Source organism: Anguilla anguilla, chromosome 4, assembly GCF_013347855.1.
Source record: "Anguilla anguilla isolate fAngAng1 chromosome 4, fAngAng1.pri, whole genome shotgun sequence".
Classification (NCBI taxonomy): domain Eukaryota; kingdom Metazoa; phylum Chordata; class Actinopteri; order Anguilliformes; family Anguillidae; genus Anguilla; species Anguilla anguilla.
The window spans coordinates 60,329,438-60,353,917 of NC_049204.1; the positions used below are offsets into that span (position 1 = coordinate 60,329,438).

Consider the following 24,480-nt stretch of genomic DNA (forward strand, 5'->3'; position numbering starts at 1 on the left):
GCATTTATATATTTCTCTTGCCTGAAGTGACACTCTATTTCCGTATTTCTGCGATGAAACACTACTCTGTCATTCAGACAAGAGCTTCTGTAAACTCACAAAATGACTTAAGCTCTCATCAAAAGTGTCGTATGGCACAATATATCACACTTCTCTTTTTGGCACCTCTAGTTACTGTGTGTGCGTGCGCGCATGTGGGTGAGTGTGTGCATGCGTGTGTGAATGCGTGTGGGTGAGTGTGTCCATGCGTGTGAGTGAGTGTGTGCATGCGCGTGTGAATGCGTATGGGTGAGTGTGTCCATGCGTGTGAGTGAGTGTGTGCATGCGTGTGTGCATGGGTGTGGGTGAGTGTGCATGCGTGTGTGTGCGTGAGAGCGTGAGAGCGTGCATGCATGTGGGTGGGAGTGTGCATGCGTATGTATGTGGGTGGGTGTATGCGCGCATGAGTGCATTTCTGCATGTGCGTGCAAGTAATGTAAATATATAACATGCCCTTTTAGTTTCAGCGATTAGTTAGCACCTTGATTTCAGACCTCCTGGTAATGCTAGGCCTGCGCTTTGCATCTACAGCCAGGTCGCGTTTGTGAGTTTGAGTGAGATATCAGGATGAAGTCCGGGCCGCCTCACTCTCCTTTCCCTCGCGGTACTTTTCAGAGCAAATGTAGCGGATTTCAGAGGCGCTGGTTCGCACGTGAACGAAACGTCCGCTAAAGAATCTAAAGAACGTTTGCCCTGGGGAAGCGAGAGGAGCGCGATTAGTTCACTTAGCTGGAGGCTCAGTCTGTTGCTCTGTGGGCTGGCCGTATCTCTTGCGCTGCTTGAAAAAGATCTGCAAACTCACAGCAGATCTACCCTGGTTACCCCTTGTGTTGTCTTCATATTCATTCATTCATTCATTCATTAATTCATTCATTTATTCATTAATTAATTCATTTATTAATTCTTGATAAATAGTGTCATTCTTCAACTTGTCACAGACTTTTAAAAAAATCTCCTCCCTCGTTCAAAACTCCAGCTCTCCTGCTTGCCATTCCACCAAACCTTTAAAAAGTGGACAAAAAAGTGATTTTAAATAGCGTGGGGCATGACTAACGACGGAAACATGTTAAAATCATCGCAGAAATGTCCTTGGAAGACAAATGAATTTTCAGCAGAATAATTAACTTAATTAACAAATTTGCATGCATATTCATCAGGCAACTGAAGTCTTTCCAGCCCGGCTTGACGAGCAGTAGAATAATAGCCATCTCATTTACATTCTGCCTTCTACAGCCATTTGTACATGAGGATAAAAAGGCATCTCTCTCTGTCTCTCTCTCTCTCTCTCTCTCTCTCTCTCTCACACACACACACACACACACACATACAAAACATGTGCAAACACACATGCACAAATATACACACACACAAAACATGTGCACACATACACACACTAACACACACACACAACACATGTGCGAACACACATACAGAAACATACACACACACACACACACACACACACATATATATCTTTATTACAGGCTCCAGTTAAACAAACCCAACAAAAGGCCTTACCCAAGGTCAATGGCTGTACACCTGATGGTTTTCACACAGAGTGATTAGTTTTTGTGTTTACAGTGCAAGAGTTATCCAGAGATTCATAGACCACAGCCTTCTCCACACTGAGAGGCACACACACATACACATGCTAACACACACATGCATGCACACACACACGCACACACAAACACTCACACATGCACACAAGCACTTTTATCATGCAACTGATCAAGGCATTGTTTCAGTTCTGTGCCCACCCCTCTCCCCAGCCCCCCCCCCCCCCCCCCAACCCTGCTCTTTCTCTCTCCTGGGTGTAAAAACTTGGCAGCGGTTCTTACTGGACTCTCCTGGGCTGACAGACTGTGCTGTGTAAAAATGCCCCCCCCCACCTCCCCCCCCCCGTCTCTGCAGGGCAATTTTTAAAGGCAGTAAGGTGTGACAGAGCAGACTGGTGCCGAGTGGCAGACTGGCAGCTTGGCACCGATGCCCGAGGATATCGGCATTCCCTGCCATCCCCCCACACCCCCCACCTCCCCCACACACCCCACCCCGCTCACAATCACCCATCCGCACGGCATGCGGGTGTGCAAGCGTGCACCAGCACACACATCCATTATGCGTGTCTGTGCGTTTATACGCCTTCCTCTAATCAGAATCGGCAAGCCATCCCTGTGTGTGTATGTGCATGTGTGTGTGTGCGTGCATATGTGTGTGTGTGTGTGTGTGTGCGTTTGCGTGTGTGTGTGTGCGTGTATGTGCATGTGTGTATGTGTGTGTGTGTGTGTGCATATGTGTGTGTGTGTGTGTGTGCATTTGCGTGTGTGTGTGTTTGCGTGTGTTTGCGTGCAGGTGTGTATTATTATTATTATTATTATTATTGTGATGATATTAACTGTGTCAATGTTCTGCAAAATGATATGCAATGGATGGACTGTATGCTGTTAATGTATTTAATGATTTAACATGGTAACAAGCTGTTAGGGTCATGATAAGGGGTCAGGGGTTCAAAGGTCAAAGGTTTCCCGCTTCCTTGTATGGCAGTTTCAGATCAGGAGAAACTTTATAACTTAGCTCATAAATCCAATGTATATATAAGTTAGAAAGGTTCTCATGATCTGAAACTGCTGTAGAATGAAACAGGAAACCTCAGACACGACCAGCACCCCAGAGAGGTGCATGGCGGCCATTTTGCACCAGAATGCCAACGACACAAATGAGCTCGGCAAACGTTATTGTTGTCATCTTTAACAATGTCTGAAATGAAAGGTATTTTAGATTTTATTATAAGGGTGTGCTTATGTGGAAAAAAAAAAAAAAAACGAATTCAACCTTAAAAGTTTGATGACGGAGGAAGAGGGGGAAGTGGAGTGTGTTTGTGGTTTAAAATTGCACTGTGTTTGTTTTATTTCCTGCCTGATTTTATGCCTGAGAATGGCGTTTCCACCTCACACATGCTGTTTCCACCTCGATGCGAAATATCGTGTTGCGAACCACAAGATTATCTGTTAAAAACAGACACGCACATTTATTTACACCTTCATCATTGTCATATAGTGGGCATTTTTATTCATACTTAAAAAAATGTATTTATGTTTTTTTTTTTTTTTGCTGTTGACACAGTGTTAAGTATAATTATCACATCTTAACGTGAATCCCAGATTAAAATGTACCGATGCCCGAGGATATCGGCATTCCCTGCCATCCCCCCACACCCCCCACCTCCCCCACACACCCCACCCCGCTCACAATCACCCATCCGCACGGCATGCGGGTGTGCAAGCGTGCACCAGCACACACATCCATTATGCGTGTCTGTGCGTTTATACGCCTTCCTCTAATCAGAATCGGCAAGCCATCCCTGTGTGTGTATGTGCATGTGTGTGTGTGCGTGCATATGTGTGTGTGTGTGTGTGTGTGCGTTTGCGTGTGTGTGTGTGCGTGTATGTGCATGTGTGTATGTGTGTGTGTGTGTGTGCATATGTGTGTGTGTGTGTGTGTGCATTTGCGTGTGTGTGTGTTTGCGTGTGTTTGCGTGCAGGTGTGTATTATTATTATTATTATTATTATTGTGATGATATTAACTGTGTCAATGTTCTGCAAAATGATATGCAATGGATGGACTGTATGCTGTTAATGTATTTAATGATTTAACATGGTAACAAGCTGTTAGGGTCATGATAAGGGGTCAGGGGTTCAAAGGTCAAAGGTTTCCCGCTTCCTTGTATGGCAGTTTCAGATCAGGAGAAACTTTATAACTTAGCTCATAAATCCAATGTATATATAAGTTAGAAAGGTTCTCATGATCTGAAACTGCTGTAGAATGAAACAGGAAACCTCAGACACGACCAGCACCCCAGAGAGGTGCATGGCGGCCATTTTGCACCAGAATGCCAACGACACAAATGAGCTCGGCAAACGTTATTGTTGTCATCTTTAACAATGTCTGAAATGAAAGGTATTTTAGATTTTATTATAAGGGTGTGCTTATGTGGAAAAAAAAAAAAAAAAACGAATTCAACCTTAAAAGTTTGATGACGGAGGAAGAGGGGGAAGTGGAGTGTGTTTGTGGTTTAAAATTGCACTGTGTTTGTTTTATTTCCTGCCTGATTTTATGCCTGAGAATGGCGTTTCCACCTCACACATGCTGTTTCCACCTCGATGCGAAATATCGTGTTGCGAACCACAAGATTATCTGTTAAAAACAGACACGCACATTTATTTACACCTTCATCATTGTCATATAGTGGGCATTTTTATTCATACTTAAAAAAATGTATTTATGTTTTTTTTTTTTTTGCTGTTGACACAGTGTTAAGTATAATTATCACATCTTAACGTGAATCCCAGATTAAAATGTCCATGTTCTTCCCAACCACACCAGAAAAAAAAAAAAAAAACACTTGAGAAATGTCTCATGTGGTTGTTTTTCTGTTTAAATCTGTGTCCTGGTGCAAATTTATTAAATATCAGTGTTAATGGAGCTTCTATTTTCACTCATTGGCAATGTGAAGCAATATGAATAACTAAATATATAAATATATGCAATATGCTCAAATGAACATTATGCATTTAGCACAATATTTCAGTTATTTGTGACTTCGTTGTGTGTGTGATTTAAATTTAGGCGGGAACAGTGTGGTGTCCTATTATCGGGATTCCCCATATGGACTGACAGCATTGCACGTACTTGGAATGGCCAGCCAGTCATGATTCCTGGGGTTAAATCCTATTTTATTCCTGGGCTTTGTCATTAAATTCACTTTTATTTATTATGAGCATGGATAATTCCCATGAGGATTTTATCAGTTGGCTGTCCACCCACTTCCTGAAGAAACAGACTGCAGGTCTTGGTTTCCCTTATCACTTTCACCTCAGTGGTCAGATATGGCGTTCTTCGGATTGGCTGCCTTACTGAGCAGCCAATGAGAAATATGACTGTTTGCCCAAGCATTTCTGATCTTCAAACACTGTTTCATTTTAACTGTGGGCGGGGAAATCAGGCTTTAAAATAAAATAAAATAAAAGTCATAAGATGTAAGAATTTGGTTGACATAAGGTGGTTCCATTTGCCTGAATTTTAGGAGAGAGAAAAAAGAAAAGAATTGACACTGAATTCTTTGCGCATGTTACAGCCCTTTTCTATATGTACCATGGGGATGCGGGAGGGAACATCCAATCAAACCGCTGGGTTTCAGTGTTTGTGACACTCCCCCGATATCTGAAGTTGGATCCTATTGGACGGCGCATAATTGTGCGGTAGCTTTCGTGCAATAGATTTTTAGTTGGAGGAACGAGCCTTCATTCCTGACGAGGGTCCACTGCATTGCTTTTGTATACGCAGTTTAGCTGACAACTGCACTGGATGTACAGAGAAAATTTGCGGCAAGGAGACGCGAGGAGGAGGTAAAAAGTTTTGAAATGTGTCGTTGAAAACGAAGGCCATGTACATAGAAATTTAACGCACGAGGCCGTGTACTGTGAAGCCTTCAGATGTTCAATACTTATGCAAGCCATTGACATTTTTTCAGCCGACAAAGTAGATCGCACCTGTGTGTGTGGGTGAGAAAAGAAAAGAGGAGGGATGAAGTTGTCCTGCTGAGTTGTCAAAAAATAAAGTTATTTGAAGGTTGCGCGTCCCGAGGGTAATTCGGGAAACCCAAGCACAGAACTTTTCAGACGTTTTCTAAAACCCCCGCAAGCGCGCGCGCGCACACACGCACGCACACGCTTTGGCCACGTTGATGGAGGGAACTGGTGGGGAAGTTCCAAAGAAAGTCTCAAATTCACAGAGGGATTTGATTACCTCTATCCATTATCCGCGCAGTGAGTGACGAAGACGCTAACCATCTGTTATCTCCTTCATTTGCATTATCAACACCTGCCTGCATGTTTACGCCTCTTTCCTGTACCACTCTTTTTATCGTTTAAAAAACGCACACTTTAATGCAACCGATTTTTTAAATTATTTATTACGTTAAAATAGCAAATGAATCTCATATCCCGAAGGACTCTCCGCTGATTTTATTTGCGCTGCGCGTTACAGACTGCCGTCTCCGGTTATCTAAAGAGCATAGAATTGTCCGAGTTAATTACCGCAGCAGGCAGCACGTACGGCTTCTATGACGTTAATCGCAAACCCACCAACATGCGCTTTTATTTACGGCACAGACGTTTTAAATTAAATAGTAAATTCAAATGAGTAGGTGTGAAGGAAGGGGCGAGCTTACTTGCTGCTTTTAGCTCGGGCGCACGTGGGAACTCGAGCTCAGGCTGGCACGCGACAGTTTGCTGACTGATGGCTCTCCGGAGCGGACACACTTCGGCGCGCCTCCCCTGTTTTTGTGCCGCGTGTCCCCAAGTAGTGCTGACGGCCGCGCTGGGACGGGGAGTGGGAGGAGGGGTTACCGCCTCCAGTAGGCGATGACACTTATTTGGATCAGGATCAAGACCCCCCCCCCCTTCTCCTCCCACAATCCTCTCTTCTGCTTTCCTTTGCTCCTAAAACAACTGCCTGCACAACGTCCCGCTCCACACACACACACACACACACACATACACACACATACACACACACACAGTCAGTGTGTAGTCCACTGGAATTTATTTGGAGGCAAAGGTGGGGGTTTAGCTGTCTTTTAGTCCCCACGGAAGGCGAAGCAGCTATGATGTATTTGTGTAATCTCATTGAAAGGAATTGTATGGCTGGGAATAGAGACTGGGAATAGAGATTAGGTTATTGACTGAATTAATTGACTCCCTGATTGCTTTCTTTTTGTAGGCTACACGCAGGGGCATTACATTTGGTGATTCAGGCTCTGGGGTTGGGGTTCTCATACAGGTCACTATGGTGAAGGCTGAGAGCCTTTTTGGGGGAGGTAGGGGGCAGGTGGTGGTTTCAGGGCAGGGGTTCTGCTGCAGCACCCTTGCTGTGTGGGTACTTGGTGCATCCAAGCAGTCACACTTCCTGGGTTTAAATTTCACACTCTTGCTGTGCTTGATCGCTAGACTTAAAATTGCATTTGTTCTGTGTCAACAAAAGACTGTGAGGAATTGTAATTTTTCACAAAAAATAAATAAATAAATAAATAAAAAGGTTTTAGAGTTGGACAGAATTTATATACAGTGATAGCGACAAGAAAAGCCAGATTGTGTGTGTGTGTGTGTGTGTGTGTCTTCTGGACCATGCTTGGAATGCAATGTTCACACAGATTGGGAATTAAAATTCAGTGTTACATCGTTCCCACCATAGCTGCTACCACCACCACCCACCCACCCACACACACACACACACACACACACACAGAAGAGAGAGAGAGAGAAAGAGAAATATACAACACGCTGTGTAATTCCAGGAGTTATGATGTCTGTGGATGAAGTTAAAGTTAAGCCCAGGGTCTTTACTTTATAATACGCAGCAAGACCAGCTGATACTTCTCACTATGCCCTCCAACAAACACACACACATACACACAGTCTTACCCCTGCACACACACACACACACACACATACACACACACACACGTATACACACAAATACAAGCACACAGACTCGCGTATAAATCTTTTAATGGGGAGGAAATTAATATTTTGATCGTAAAATAAATTCCAATTTTTTTTTTGCAACTGGGGAAATTGCCAGACTTACTGCCACAAATGTTTCTTTTCCTCAGTAAACATATTTCACAGAATTTTCCGTGGCCCATTAGGTTTAATTGGCACTCTGAGGAATCTCAATTAGTCATAAATTTCACAAATGTCTGTCGTCTGCTTTAATTTATTGTAAACAACTTTCTCTAAAAGTTTGTCCTCCAAATCCAAATTTGGAATGCAGTCATTTTGTCAGGAGATAGTCGCTTTTTGTGTGCAGATTATTTAGTCAGTAGGCGAACGTAATCATTTATCACAGGGGCGGTAAAAATGTATTTTATTTTTGTTCAGTTTCTACAAAGCAAAGACTCTCACCGTGAGTGCCTCTATAGAGAGGCTCATTCCATAAAAACTCTCACCACAAATGCAGGCTGGGTCCTGTAGAGTGGCTCAGTCAGTAAACACTCTCATCCCAAATCTGTTTTACCACAGTCTCATTTTTAAAGTTGTCTTGTGCGCTCTGATGTATTTGGGGTTTGTCCTCCGTTCCACTACCTCAGTACGCCTGGCACCTCCCCCTCTTCGCACTTGCGCACTTCCCGATCACGTCTCCTGTCTGCTTTGGCTCCACGATGGTGGAATGACCTTCCCATGGAAGTCAGAACAGCTGAGACCCTGACCACCTACAATCTTAGGGTTGTAGCTAGGTAAGCTGTTTATCTTAGTTGACTTAGTTATTGCACTTGTGCCTACTCAAATATTGCTTGTTTTATTTGCATAGACTGATTTGTTGCAGTTTTTTTTGTGTTAATCAGATTAACCTACAGGGTCCATGTTAAACTACGTGGTCGTTCCCTGCACTTGGAACTGTACTTCCCTCTAGGGTTTTCAACACACCTGTTCCTGGTTTTGGTTATACACTTTGTTGTACATCGCTCTGGATAAGAGCATCTGCCAAATGCCTGTAATGTAATGTAATGTTCGCTTTGTCATGGCTTAGCCAGATCCCGCTCGAGAAAGAGATGTCAGCTGCAATAGAGCTTTTTTTCTGCTGGTTTAATGAAATTAGAAAATGAAATCATCGAAAAGCTATATCCTCTAATCCCAGGGCTGCCCAGCCCTGTTCCTGGAGCTCTACTATCTTGTAGGGTTTTACTCCAACCCTGACAAAGCACACCTCATTCTGCAGCTAGAGATCTCATTGAGCTGCTAATTAGTAGAGTCAGGTGTACAAAATTAGGGTTGGAGTGAAAACCTAGAGGATGGTAGATCTCCAGGAACAGTGTTGGGAAGCCCTGTTTTAGCTGTGGAATGAGGTGTGCTTTGTTAGGCTTGGAATGAAAACCTACAGGACGGTAGATCTCCAGGAACAGGGTTGGGCAGCACCGCTGTTAGGTATTTGCTATAAGAAGCACTATATTCACAGTCTCCCACTCCCACCCACTGTGGTTTTTAGTTTAATGTTGTAGGTTCTATTGCTTCTCTGTGAGTTACTTGGTGTTAGCGGCTGCTAGTGGTGGGGACCCTATTGACTTGGCACCAGCTCTTTGTTGCCTGAACCATGTGCATTTTTGTAAGTGTCTCTGGATGGTGTCTGTAAATGTACAGCTGAGGAGGACTGATTGTTCCAGAGCTGGGTGAAAAAGGAACAACCACACAGACACACACACACACACACACGTGCATGCATGCATACATACGCACACACGCACTCACAGGCACACATGCACACAGTCACAAACACACACACACATTCAAACACACATGCGCACACACGTACACACACAAAGCTTTAATTCAGCTGTTGATATAAGGATAAAATTAGCAAGCAATACTTGAGAGCCTCTGAGTTTTTAAGGAGAAAATCTTCCACCTTGTCTGCACCCCAACTCCCCCCCCCCCGCCCGCCCCCCCCCCCCCCCAGAACGCTGGGATGCCGAGCCAGGAAAGAGGGAGTTTCTGATGGCCGGGACGGGTGCCAGACTGACACCAATCTAATATGCAAACGAGTTCCTCTCTCCCGGTGCGGGCTGGCGTGGATCACCTGCACCCACCTCTCCCTAGAGGAGCCTTTCAAACGGGCTTAGCTCCTTAAACCTTCTAATTAAACTGCGAAATCCCCGCTGCCAGAAAAATGATTATTAGAAATTTAATGGGGAACATTTCCTATCCCTGGCCATCTGCGACCCGGGACTAGCCGAGATTTTGGTAAGGATGACGAGAGAGAGAGAGAGAGAGAGAGAGGGGCAGAGAGAGAGAGAGAGATTGGCTCTTCTCCTTTGCGGAGGTGCGAGTCGCGATCCATCAGCGTTTGCAATTGCGCAGCGTTTTTCACTTTTAATTACTGGAACATTCTTATTAACCGCCTATTCATTCCTGGGGATTGCTCGGGGGTCCTCAGGTGGTCATTAGCCCTGGCGGCCCGGTACGTTCGGTATCGCTGGCAGAAGAATAAGGCGCGGGGAGCGCTGTTATTAGGATAGAGCACTATTTGTTTAGCAGCCGCTATTATCCGAGGTGACACAATTATTCGGCGACAAACAGCGGCCACACAGCGGCGATCCTCCCCTATCTGGAGCTCGAAACCGGTACCACCTCGGCGTCTGCTCTATTCTAAAACGTGCGTTTGTCTTCGCGTTGCACGTGGGAGTGGAGAGCACAGGACGGACCGCACGGGTGACGACGTTTCCTCATTAAGCCGCGGCACCAGAAACGCGTGCGCGTTCTAAGCCGCCGTGCCCCCCACTTCCCACCGGCAAACTCAGTACCATATGCCGTTTCACACCTTTCCCAGAGTCCTAATTACAAGCTCTTTAACAGTCCCTCTTCCCGGCTCCCTCTTAATAAAATGTGGTAAATTAATTAAAAGACAGTGACAGAGCCTTTCTAATTTTTTTTTAACCAAAGGTGAGCGTGTGAAAAAAATAGTTGAAACTCAGAAAATTATTCTTTTTTTGCCAGGGCAAAATGTGCTATTTGTGTGATGATGGTTTAAAAAAAAGTTACTTATGAATTTATTATATAAGTAAATAAAGTGAAGTGAAATAAAACAGCAATGAAGCAAACTAGCATACAGGCACACAGTTAAATAAAAAGATAAAAAATAAGCTTGATCGACACAGAAGCCATGTTTATGAAATAGGATGGCACTGTAAGAGCAGGCAAGGGGGGCGGGGGTCTATCTAACGCTGCCATGGCAATAGCAGGGGAGTGATCATTCAGGTGCTGATTGGTCAGTAATCCATCAATCTAGACTATGGGGTCCAAAGACTGTCCATTGCCTGGACAGAGACAACATAATTTTAGACAGATTTGATCCTTATTATTATTATTATTATAGCACTTCAAGATCTATACATGGTAATAACAATGTTCTGCATTATACCTCTCAAAAAATGGTAATTTGCAAGCCTTTTTTATGTTTCTGATAATGATAAACTTCCTAAAGATTTTGTTATCAATGTTTTATACAGTATTAACAACAGCACTGTGCTTCTTTCTAAAAAATTGTTCTTAATTTTAAAAAATTTTATGTACACACTTGGTGTGTATGTAATGATTTTACGCAGGAGATCAAGGTTTCCAGAAACTCTTCCCGAGTTTACAACACATGGACAACAATGCATACTGTCTGACTGTAGGCTCTGGCCTCCCCCAGCTCCTCTTTAATGAAACATTTATTACATTTTATTAATACTGAATAAACACTATGAAAATGCACTTATGACCAACGTATGAATGTGGTTAATATTAATTTATATGTATTTTTTTAAATGTATTGCGTATGTATGCCTAGGAGTGTGCACACATGCATGCCCACACACACACACACACACACACACACACACAATCTGTGCATTTCTTGATGTATACGTTTTGTTCTACAGCAGAGAGACGGTCTATAAATATCCCAGTGTGCCGGCGAATGCAAATAGAGCTTAACAGTTAAAGTCAAGGTGTTGAAAGCCTGGTGGAATAGCACGAGCACACTGTCTGTCAGATTTAATAGAGTCAGGTGTGCAAATGTGAGAGTGCAAGCGCACGCTCCAGTTTCCACGTCAGATGTGTAGACACACGCGTGTGCGTTTGAATAGCACGAGCACACTGTCTGTCAGATTTAATAGAGTCAGGTGTGCATGTGTGAGAGTGCAAGCGCGCGCTCCAGTTTCCACGTCAGATGTGTAGACACACACGCGTGTGCGTTTGAATAGCACAGGCACATTGTCAGATTTAATGGAGTCAGGTGTGCACGTGTGAGAGTGCAAGCGCGCGCTCCAGTTTCTGTGTCAGGCGTGTAAACACACGCGTGTGAATGCGTGTGCGTCAGGCTTTCGCTCTCCGCCTCTTCGGTATGCACATGCACACACATAATATGTTCAGCCCTTCTTCCTTATCAAGCAATGGAGTTGTCTACATGGGGGACATCTACCGCAGGCATACCCTGCCGGTTAAGCTCAAAGCTCCATGCCCTCACAGACATTTGTTTTTTCATGTGTTTTTACATGTGAAAAAGATAAACGCTGCAATGCATTTTGAAAATGAGTGCCTGAACTTGAAAACACCTTAAAAAATGTCTTGTTATTCAAAAGAGTGCATCTGCGCACAGTAAATGTCAATGCTGCGTGTGTTCATATGTCTCTTTCTGTGCGTACATGTGCATATATGCATATATTTGTGTGTACATGTGCAAATGTGCATATTTGTTTGTCTGTGTATCTACTGTATTGTTATGTGTGTTTGCCTTTGCCCATCAATGCATGTCTTTATCTGTGTGTGCGCACGTGTGTACAGTAATACAACAACTCATGTTTACAAATTTCAATATGTACTGGTATTCACCTGAATACTCATGGTTCAACCAGCCAATAATTGGAATCCAAACCAGTCCTTCCAGCAGAAATTTGCATCGCCATTAGCGCACTTTTTATTTAGTTTTTTCCCACCAAGTGTTTTGTAGCGGTTCCCCAACTCGGCTTACTGTACTCATCCCCAGGGTCACGGCCCCCAGTGCCCTCAAGAAATGTGCCTTATTGGCTGCGCTGCGCTTATTACAGCGCAGCCAATAGCACGCGTTGACATTGAACGCAGACGCACACATCGTCTTGAAAGGACTGGCGCGAGCCAATCGAGGTCCCTCGCTTTCTGCCCGCCGTACATTATGACAAGCAATTTAATATGCGTTCTGGCAATGCCTTTTCGTGTAGTCTGTTTGCTTTTTTAAAAACTTTGCCTTCGCCATAAAACACTTAACGCTGCAAATATTTAGCTCTTATACTATGTCCGCATATTTTTCGTTCATTTCAGCGACTCTTAAAGGCTCAATGATACGGGTACAACGAAGACAAAAATAGAAAGCACATGCTTGTGGCTAGACTGAATTGGAATCAACTTTCACATGTCACATTCTCTCCCAATCGTTGGCTACGTGTATTGACTGATTGACGGTAGCTTGCCTTGGTAGACTATTAGTAGCTCCCATTGCTACCAGTTACCAGTCCTAAGATATAATCAGGTTCACGATTTAAATTTTGTCCAAGAAAAGCGTCAACTACATCACAACACCAGTGGTCAAATGCATTTACCAATTAATATTCAGGCTCACGATTCATATAAAATAATATTGGACCAATGTAGGGCACGGAATAGAGATATGAAGGTGTCCTAGGGTATAGTTTCCAAAACGCATATGTGGTTATTACATTACGACAGGCCACACTCGCATACGGTGTGTTTGTTCTTTGATTGCCTTTTTTTCATATTTATCTCGTCACCCATGGGTTCCGACCAACCATTGTCGTAGGGTGCACGTCCCTATTTTGGCAGTCTATATATTATTTTTGAAAATATTTGTTGCATGTATGGGGGAGAAATGAATTTACATTTTAAATAATTAAAATATTCCACGGTTACCTAATGCATTTACCAATTATATGCTATCTTTGATGTTAGACGTCACACAATGTCGATATGAAAATACACTGGAGAAATTTCAATGAAGCCGAAGGGACGGTCAGCCTTAAAAAATCAACACGAAAGCAAAAAAATATTATCTGATTATTCAATTTAAGCCATTCTTAAACATGTACATATTCTTGAATGAAGCTAAAAAGAGAAGATATTTAGATGTATTTTATTTGTTAATTTTCTGTTCGAAACAATGTAGTCAAATAGAAATGTGCAATGCAGTGCGAAACGTACTACCTCCCTCAGGAAAAATAAGTAAATAACCATAAACAAATAAATTCGGCCGAAGATCAACAAGAAAAAACTAAATATCTTGTACAAAACCACGACCGATAACATCATGCCCATTGCATAACTGATACGTGCCAAATATTTCATTTAAATTAAGGCCAGAAATTTTCCACCATATGAAATTATAAGACACTTAACTACAGCCTTGTTCTCATGGAGAATTTTCCTCAGGCTTAATATGTCAAATGTACATTTTTAGGCCCATAAAAGCTGACTACGCACAAAACTTCAAGGAAAAAATATACCAAACAACCAGTAACCTACTTTAGCAAGTGAAGAAAATAAAATCCATATGACATCTGGTAAACACACACTAAAGTTGCACAGCCACATTTCATCAAAGCTCATTTAGTTAAGGAATAATATTTACATGTAAACAACAACCCTCGATTTAAACACGTCAAACTAAATAAATAAATAAATAAATAAATAAAAATCGGTCTTATCCACACATTCCTGAAAAGTCCTTCACATGTCAATAGAACGTTCGACATAATGACGTCATCGCATTTGCAGACGTTGGATGCTCTTGCACTGCACGCCTTCACGCGGCATAGCAGGCCTGTCTTTGATTGGGCAGTTATATCCTTTCGCACTCCCAAACAACGCTGAATCCAGAACACACCAACTGATGCTGATGTTTCTTTTGGTGTAAAAAAAAAAAAAAAAAATGTATTCCAAAACGTGAATTTTATTCGTGCTCCACGAATGAATGGGTTCTGTAGCCTACTTATGGACCTAAGTATTTCGGTATTCATAAATCATGCATTTTTGTGTGTAAAGAATACAATATCATCTAACCTTGATAGACTAGACGTGTTAGGTAAATGGACATTATAAAGTTATAAATATTATTTGACGGGCAAATACAATTTGTGTGTGATAAAAATGGCCACTCTGTCTCCCAGAAAAAATAAGTTTTGTTTTCAAAAGTTATACCGATTTGTGGAATAACTGTCGGGATCCTGGTGAACAAGTTTGGTGATAGGTTTAATTTAAATTTAGACTTATGCCGCTTGGTGTATTTAATTAAGTGTGAATTGCTGAGACTTTATTAGACAAGAGAGATAGCTTTATTGCATAGTTCGCTCTGTCTTTATTGCTTTACGGAGATACGGTTTGAAATTACTCATTTAAATCTGGAAATTAACACTAAATGATGTCTTATATACCAATTCATTGTTGTAAACGGATGAAAGTAACTAACAGTAAAAAATAACGGAAAAAGAACGCACCATTCTGCATATACTCCATATTCTGAACTTAACTCAAGCGGTGGCACCCAATACACAACGTAGACTTGACTAAGCTTAGCACTTTGTAGCTAAACACACCGAATTTATTTCCCATGAATTGTTCCCTTAAAACATTTGCGATTAGTCAATGCAGGCCTGCTAAATATAAATATGTTGTCTAGCTATGCAATTTTTTCACATAAAATACCGCAAGTATCCAAATAATACACGACTGTGTCTTGTCTATTTTCAGTAATTATTTGATTGAGTAGAAATTGCTTAATTTAGCTCATTAATTGTGGAAAGCGGTGTTAAATTCGTCCTGCACCGTGTATGACTGGCCGCGCAAATGAATGTCATATGGGAAATGGATTTCGGAGGAACTCCTGAACATCGAATTGTGGCCGAGGGAACCGCGCGCTGGCACGGCACAGTACCGCATGCCATAGTGACACGCCTTACCATACTCGGATGGTTCCTCGTGTTTGAGGGAAAATATCCCATTAAAGTTAATTGGAGGACTGAGGGGACCCTCGAACTGGGGGCTGGCGCACTCTGGAGAAGCGCTCTCGTAGAAAGACTCATAAACCCCAGAGTAGCTGAGCGGTTTGAATGGCTTGGCGCTGTCCGCGGTCCCGCCGCCGTGCCCCGCGGGTGTTCCCATCTCCGGGCTGTGGTACGGTGGGTACACCGCGTCGTATGGAGCCCTGCCAGTGAAAGGCGCGTCCCCGCTGTGATCTGTGATGAAATTTCTGGCGTTCAGCTGCAGACACCCCGCCACTAAATTGGTGGTGGGTTGCGACAGTCCTTTGCACAGCGTCTGCACGAAGGTCAACAGATCGGGTCTCTTGCCGGTGCTGAGGATTTCAGACAGGGCCCATATGTAGTTCTTCGCCAGTCGCAGAGTCTCAATTTTGGATAACTTTTGCGTTTTGGAGTAACACGGCACCACCTTGCGCAGGCTGTCGAGCGCGCTGTTGAGACCGTGCATTCTGCTGCGCTCCCTGGCGTTGGCCTCGAGACGCCGCAGTTTAACCCTGTCAAACCGAGCCTTCGTCATCTTCTTCCTCCGCGGTCCCCTCCTCCTGGGGTACCCGCTGTCGTCTTGACCATCCTCCGGCTCGTCCTCATCCCTCTCCGACTCTTCCCCCGGGTTGTTTTTGTTCACCGCGCCGGACACTGTTTCAATTTTAAGGAAGGGGTCTTGTTTTCGAACCTTCACCTCGTCAACGCAGTCTTGTGGGAAATCGGCACTGAACTGTGTCTCCGGCATCATCGCGGAGTCTTCGAGGGGCAAGGTCAGCATTGTCCTTTTGGCATAAAAAGCAATAATGCACTGTCAGTAGCTATATCATTCTTACACGCGTGGCCGATCCATCTACGTGTTTACCAATAAGACAGCCTCGTTCATCACCGTTTAGTCGCCTACGTTGCAGCCAGACGTCCCACAACCAACATGTTAACCACGAGTTTTTACATCAATCAAAGGGAAATAGGTGTTCCGGAGTCAAAACAAGAACAATGGCATTCATGTTGTTTTAATATAAGTTGTTAACGGTTGTGGGTGTGATACTTTCTAAAGGAATTTTTGAAAGCGACTACCGCCTAACGACAGGTACGACGTGACCACGACATGAAACAGTCACAGGTTTACAGAATTACTTTTCTCAAAATGAGCACATCAGTGTTACGGACGTCAGGAAAAGCAATTGTTTAAACGCGCACGGCAACATTTATTCAAAGTCATAACGGATCATAAAGGTGCACTAAGTAATTCTCTGATTCACGTTTTTTTTTCTTACTTGGATTGTGTGTCAGCATTCAGTGTTCATTTTCCTCGTCCTTTTAATTCCAGCGCCAGCACCTTCTCCTTCGCCGCGGAAATGTCAGTGTGCTTCTCTAATCTTCTTCCTTTTCTCTGTCGCTTTCTTTCTCTCTTTGAGAAATGACACTGATGCCAACTGCCAGTGCTGGTACCCATGCCATCTGCTGCCGACTGTCACGTGGCTGAGCTCAGTCACGTGGTTGCGTCTCGAGGGACATCCATTCCACAGCGATCATCTGGCATCCGCATTATGGGGAACCACCCTGGAGCTCTCATTTACCGTTTACAGTTTATCTGACTCAATAAATCTGTAATTTGGATGTTTGTGTGAATATGGGTTTGCGTATATGTGTATTGACTGGGGTGGTCTGAAATAGTGGGTGGCAAGACTTGTACCCCAGGAGAGCAAGACTATCTACTGCTGCCAGGCATTCATCTAATTGTTCTCTGACACTAAGACTTTCTATCCTGGCAGGTAAAGGTGCTACTCATCTGGGAATCTTGCAAACAATGTTTTCACGCCACAAATAAGCAAATTTAACCTGGAAAATTATGTTTGTCCGGGTACCGAATCTAATCTATCCCAGGGAGCCCTAACTAAGAATACTCCATCAGGTTAGTGAAACTATCTAAATATCCCAGACTATGACCCCTCTCTTATTTATATGAAATAACACTAGGGCCCATCTGGACACTGACTCGAACAAGTTATCCCGGAGCATTACTGCACTTCCGGCTAGTGAACCTATCAATATGTCCAGGGGGTAACCCGATTACGGTGTTACCCCAGGACCGCATACAAGGCCAATACACTGACTGGTCCTCGCAGAGATGCACATACTGGGTCTCAGCCTGGTCCAGGGGCATGAGCGCCTCCTACTGGCCAGACAAAACACATCTGTCAGCAGCAACAGTTTCCCAGGTGGACTCCAATCCATGCACTGACCAAGATAACATCTGCTTCAGTTTCTGCAGTTGCACTGCTGTTTCTGCAGTTGTTATACAAGCATGACAATGGTAGTCATGGTAATGCTGTCAGGTGCTGCTGGGATTATCTGAATGTGCTCTGCAGGCGCTGTTAACACGCAGTTGGATGTTGGGTTCTGCGCCACTGATAGCCACGCCCACTTTCAGTCCAGTTCAGCTCACAGTGTCATGGGTTGTGTGGACGGAGCCACTTGTTGCCTGAGACACAGGTGTATTGTTCAAGAGGCTCTACGTCCTCAAATTGCTTTATACACCTGGAATACAGACACACAATCTAACCCAATTAGACACAATTTAACCCAATCAGACACAATATAACCCAGTTAGACTCAACCCAATTATACACAATGTAATCCAATCAGACACAATATAACCCAATTAGACATAATCTAAACCAATTATACACAATCTAACCCAATTATACACAATCTAACCCAATTAGACACAATTTAATCCAGTCAGGCACAATCTAACCAAATTATGCACAATCTAATCCAATTAGACACAATTTAATCCAGTCAGGCACAATCTAACCAAATTATGCACAGCCTATCCCAATTAGACACAATGTAATCCTGTCAGACACAATCTAACCCAATTATACACAATCTAACCCAGTTAGACACAATGTAATCCAATTATACTCAATATAACCCAGCTGTACACAATCTAACTCAATCATAAACAATGCAATCCAATCATTAAAAACATTACTCTTTAGTAAAACAGCAACATGCAGTTGGCTCGCTAGTGCCTAGTACAGGTTGCAGGGCATGTGTCTGACCAGAGGGGGCGCTGGTGCAAGATGAGGCACGGACATCCCACCAGCTGCTCATTGGGAGAGAGGCTACAGCCAATCAGGTGCCTCCCTGTGGGGCTCCTCAGCTCTAGTCAGCTTAGGCTCCACACCGGCACCATGGGGCCCGTCCTTTACACTAACAGGATGGGCCGCAGTGTTGCCCCGTGCGTGTCTTATAAACGATTCATAAGGCAAGTATCCATGTTTTATCAAGTGCATACAGCTGTGCCCTATTTTAAAGTGCTGCGCGGCTTGTGCGCAATCCATTATCTTTGAGAGGTACCGCGGCTTCGCAGCAGCTTGCGGAAATCAAAGATCTCAGCGGTAGCTGTCCGTGTCTCACTCGACCGCATCGGAGGTACGGAACCAACAACACGGTTAATCCTTCGTAATTTGATAATTTGAGGAACACTTTCTTTTTTTTTTTGAACGAGTTGTCACTAAAACTGCCTTCAGGGTGTGTGCTCATCAAGCGTGAAGGGCGAGTGGCCGTCGCATGTCACCGCAGTGCAACGTTAAGAACGAACGGCCCATTTTTCAATTTACAATTCAAACATTTGGCATTGATGCTTTTAGACAAAAGATTTAACGTGGCAAAAAGAAACACCACTCTAGCTACAGATAGGCCAGTGTGCAATCATGTGCGTGTGAAACAAAAGGAGAAGGGTTTTTTTAAAAAAAATTTAAAAGTAAAAACATGAATGGAGGTGTAGTTGGAAAATGTGTGTTTTCAGACATCTGCCGAAAAAAACTGCCTGTGAATCTGCGTTCATGACTGATTGGGAACGGTCCACCACTGGGGACCAGGATGGGGAAGAAGGAGTTTTTTTTGCTTTTAATTTTACGCTACGCTAGACTTGTTAGAAACGCAAAATACACATGCAATGTGCTCAAAGCTCACACTGAGAAAGAACAGAGTACACTAACACCAACATTGCATACTGTAGCAGTTAAGAAATGTTTTGGCGAATAAATCAGGGTTGCAGTTAGTGCTTGCAAATAGGATGGAGTCAGTTCTGTTTTATACAAGTGACTTCCAAACGCCTATACTGGTTGGGATTAAGCCTTATCTTGTGCAATGTAACTTAAAACCGTGTCACATAAAGTGTCAGTATTAAATTGTATTTGTCCCCGATCAAATAAATGTATTCATAATTAATAGCGCTTAAACAGGCACGCACACACACGTATGTATGCATGCACACCTACGCACACACAATCCCACACATGCATGCACACACACATTCATACAGACACACACTTGCACACACACTCCCACACATGCAAGTGCACACACACATATTCATACAGACACACACTCACACACACACTCCCACACATGCAAGCACACACACACACACACACTCATACGGACACACACTCACACACACAGAATCCCTCAGCAGGTCTCAGCTGGTGACCAACGTTCCGGTCCATTGCCCACACCAACATCTGATGAGTCAAACGTCCCATTTCAGACTCTAATCAGTTGACTGCACTAATTGCAAATGCAAATATGCAAATTTGTATTAATTAATTACTCCGTTAATTAGTTCTCTGCTCTTTTTGGGTGATAAATCATTGTGCGAGAAAGAAGGAGAGAGAGAGAGTCATGTCTCATTTTGCCTCAGACGAAAATTGGATGATTTAAAAACCGAAGCTTAAAAATAACTGGCACCCAGTTTTGGAAAATACCTCAACCAATGGCTGAGACCCCTCCCCCCACTGCCGGAGCCGTCGGCAAAATCGCTGCAGAAGAAATACACTTTAGAAAATAGGAAGCGGGGTCTTTGTCGCGTCTGACGAGCTCTCTCTGCCAGCGATTTAATTATCACATTATCAAGTTTTAAACAGCGAGAGATGCAAAACTGCAAATGAAGTCTGCAGACGCATTCAATGAGTTTTCTTATCACGTTAAAGACGCCGTTTTGTAACGACGGGCTTCCAGTTGCGGTGTCAAATTAAAGGACTTGCAAAAGGAGTAATAATAACAATAATAATAACAACAACAACAACAACATCAATATTATCATTAACAACAACAACAATAATAATAATAATAATAATAATAACTACATTAATAATAAAAACAAATACAACTACATTAAATAAATAAACAGGGCAGCTTTTACAGGCAAATCGCGTGTGCGTGGGGCAGCCGTGAAGGGCCGGGTTTTGAAACTCCTAGTACTCCAGCGTTCACCTGTTACAGGGATGGAAGGAAGGGAGGGATTTCATTGGCTACACTGCTCACCCCCTGCCTCGTCATCGCACACTACTGACCCCTGTTGGTCACTTGGATGCCCTGCGCGCCGCATCCAGCAGCTACGCAAAGAGCAGTCACCTGCCGCGATCTTTGCAGCTGAACTAGCAGCCTACTAATTTGCAATAGCTGGCTGCGCGACAACCCTCTCCCAAACCACTTCCCAAACCGATCGATACGCGCAGTTCTAATTGGCCATTTTAAAGTTACTATAGAACAGTGTGGGTGGAATGAGCTTCCTACTGCAGTCAGAGCAGCAGAAACACTGCCCGTCTTCTGACACACACTGAAGATTACAGCATGGCTCCCTCGGTCCTCTTTAGATACCTTTTCTTTGTTTTCTTCCTTTCCTTGAATTTCCCACTAGATAAGTTATATGTACACTATAAAAAAGACACATATAAAATAACAGCACTTTGTCACTTTTTTTTAACGGTCATCCCACAAGATTACAGAATTTATACGGTTAAATAACAGGAGCTAAACAGTTTTATCCCCTTCATTAAATGGCTTTTCATTGGCAATATCGTTGCTGTTTATGGGATTTTTTTATTACTGTGTATAGCCATGCATTCCTTGAAAGTAACTTAGACAGAAGAAGAAGAAGAAGAAGAAGAAGAAGAAATTTGAATGGTGAGATAACTCTGCCAATCCAGACTTGTGATTTCTTCTTAAGTCAAGAGTACACTACAGCTAATATTATATCAGCTAATATATAGTAATAAACAGCATTAGCCCATATTTATTTGCTCCTGAGATTGCATCTAGTGGAAGGGGGTTTGTGTGCTACAGAACTTAATGTTCACAAAACAAAATAATTAAAAATTTGTATACAATGTTGTTCTTTTCTCTACTCTGTTAATTTTTTATAATAATGCTATTATAGAAATGGGGAAGACTATAAGCTCACATTCCTCTGATATTTGCAGGGTTTTAATGGGGATACACTAAACAGCCAAAGTTGCCTTGCAGAAATACCACAACATTCAAAAACTAATAAAATTCAATAGTAAATGTTGAGAACTAAGGTATCCAGGTTTAGGGCAAGAGGTTTGCTAATTGCATGGAAATATGCATCTATGAATTATTTACATGTTTTTAAAACATAATGGAAATCAGAATCATGAACACCTTGCTCTTCCCCCACATAAACTCCTGTCTCAAAAAAAAAAAAAAAAAAAAAAAAAAAAAAAAAAAAAATTAGAAATGAACAAAGCTCACATTAGAAAAAAACAAACACTATCATTCCTTTTAAATCTCAGTTTGAGAGTTCAGGCTTATATGGTTATATCTGCAGGGAGTTTTGTTTTGAGAGATCAGAGATTCAGTGATGTCAAAGCCCAAACCTTAGCAGTATCTTTGTCCCTCTGTTAGTTTTAACGTGTATTGCAGCCCTTTTGTCTGTTATGACGCAATAGAGCATTCGGATGGTATTGACCATTTTGTGATGTGAAACGTCAGATGATAATTCACCTGATAATTCTAAGGCCTCAACGTCACAACCTTCTACTGGGCCCTTTGGAACAGAACTGAAGCAGTCGGTGGATTACATAAAGTCAGCAGCCTGCATTGGCCTGTTGTAACAAGCAGGAACACCATGCCTGCAACAGCAGGGATCCCAGAATGCTCTAAGCCCATGTAGGACCCAGTCGATGCATGAATGCGAATGCATCTCACACGAAGATGCACGTGCATGTGCAACATGTGATTGCTGAATACAAGTCACCGTAATTTTATACACGCCAATGCATACAGGCCAATGTCATGTTTAGCTTGGCTGGTGGGAAAGTCTGTGGTAAGGGTTAAAATACAGTTATGCAATTTCCAAAATGTTCATCTAGTGACCCAACAGTGAGTCCCCCCACAACAGTTTGAAAAGCACTGTGCTAAAGTACCAAATTTGCACTGAGACACCAAAAGGTATTCTAGAAATCAGAAAAATCAAGCACCAGCAAGTATAGTATGTTACAGAAATGAGAATATATTGAAATTGTGCCATAGACGGGCATGTTGTGTTTTATGGGTTGTGCAGTGTGACCCCTGCACAAAAAGGGGTCACTGTTGTTCCACAGCAGTCCATGAACATGGGAAACAGAGATCTGGGTGTTGTTCATTTCTGTGTCATGAAGATATTTGTTGATGGATGTGCTTTTATGTTTTATTTCCTGTCGTAGATGTTAATCTGGGTGTTGTCCCTCAGGCACAGTATTATAAACGGTGACCTTGCGTGGTGTTACGATTTACTGAACAGCGCGTTGCTAATTTGAACTCTGTGCCGAAGTACTTTCCCTCTGGACACTGTTTATTTCACCATTGCGCTGGTAAATGGCAATTTCAGATCCTGAAATGAATTTCTCTTCTCCAAAACCTTCTCTGGAACTGGGCTTCTCCTTCTGTCACTCTGGCAGTTATGACAGTTATGGCAGTTAAGACTTGTGTTCCATTCCCTCCCTCCTTCACCCGTGGGAAGATGTAGATTGGCCAGGACAGAAGCTCCTCCCTCATTTGTGAGTGCCCAGTCAAGATGAGGAAATCTTCCCTCCAGTTGGTCTGCTTCCTGTAGCCACCAGAGGGGGCTTAGCCAGTGGAAGACTCTGCAAGGGAGGTTTGGCAGTTACTTCGACTGTGGTTTCAAATCTAATGAGCAGCTTTCAAAGTTAATGAGTTGAGGTCTCTATTTTTCTCAAAAAAATGAAAAAAGCAAAATGGGTATTTAAATATTTAAAACAGTGCACTACAGATTATTACTGAGATACATAAAGTGATAAAATTAATATTTACTGGCCTTTCTTATCCAGAGCAACTTAAATTATTTTCCTTACAATCAATTTATGCAGCTGGATATGTTCTGTTGTGATTCAGGTGAGATACTTTACTTAGGGGAATATCCAATGCTCTACCTGAGAACCAAACCTACAACCTGAGATACAGGCCCAGGTCTGAAAACATTCTACTACACTGCTGCCCTCAAAAATAATTTTTAGATGTTTGTTTTGTAAAATGTTGACAGCTTGCCGTTTGTTGTTTGCCCTGTTGTCAATGTGTGGGAAAGACTGCTAAGCGCATTTGGTGCAGTAAAAATCCCTTGCATGCTTCTTTCAAAAAATGTTTAAAAAATAAAAAAAAATCTTGGAAACTTCACATTTATTGTGGGTCTTAATATCACCACTGAGACTCATATGACCATCCGTACAACAGAATCAGTGCAGTCAATGTTGCCACTGTCACCAGCCTGTTTCAGTGGTGTTCAAAGATGTCAAGTACAATCTGTGCTCCCAAAATATTGTGCTTGTGACCTAAATGTCCAAATAATCATCACAGCATGTCATTTATCTGTCATTATAACTGAGGATTGCAGGGGTACAGAAAATTTCACAAAATCATTGTTTTTCTAAAAAAAGAGATAAAAAGGAAATGTTGAGAGAAAGTTTTTTCCCCCCTTTCAGAAGCTTCTTGAAATGAGCTGAGCAGGAGAAATAATCGCCTT

At 42.8% G+C, this 24,480-nt stretch overlaps 1 protein-coding gene and 1 long non-coding RNA gene across 2 annotated transcripts; one reads left to right on the top strand and one right to left on the bottom strand.

Annotated features, from left to right (window-relative positions):
• Nucleotides 1-5,366: 5,366 nt before the first annotated feature.
• LOC118225512 lies at nt 5,367-17,281 on the top strand. The gene is made up of 2 exons (XR_004764842.1): nt 5,367-5,445; nt 17,063-17,281. It is a non-coding gene; the product is annotated as an uncharacterized LOC118225512 (long non-coding RNA).
• Nucleotides 13,746-17,077, bottom strand: neurod6a (neuronal differentiation 6a). Its single transcript, XM_035413964.1, has 2 exons — nt 16,922-17,077; nt 13,746-16,429 (listed from the first exon to the last, which is right to left on the bottom strand). The coding sequence occupies exon 2, from the start codon at nt 16,423-16,425 to the stop codon at nt 15,412-15,414; it is 1,014 nt and encodes a 337-aa protein (XP_035269855.1). The 5' UTR covers nt 16,426-16,429; nt 16,922-17,077; the 3' UTR covers nt 13,746-15,411.
• Nucleotides 17,282-24,480: the final 7,199 nt, after the last annotated feature.

Excerpts from the sequence above, each read along its gene's own strand:
- neurod6a (XM_035413964.1), bottom strand. The coding sequence starts at position 16,425 with ATGCTGACCTTGCCCCTCGAAGACTCCGCGATGATGCCGGAGACACAG.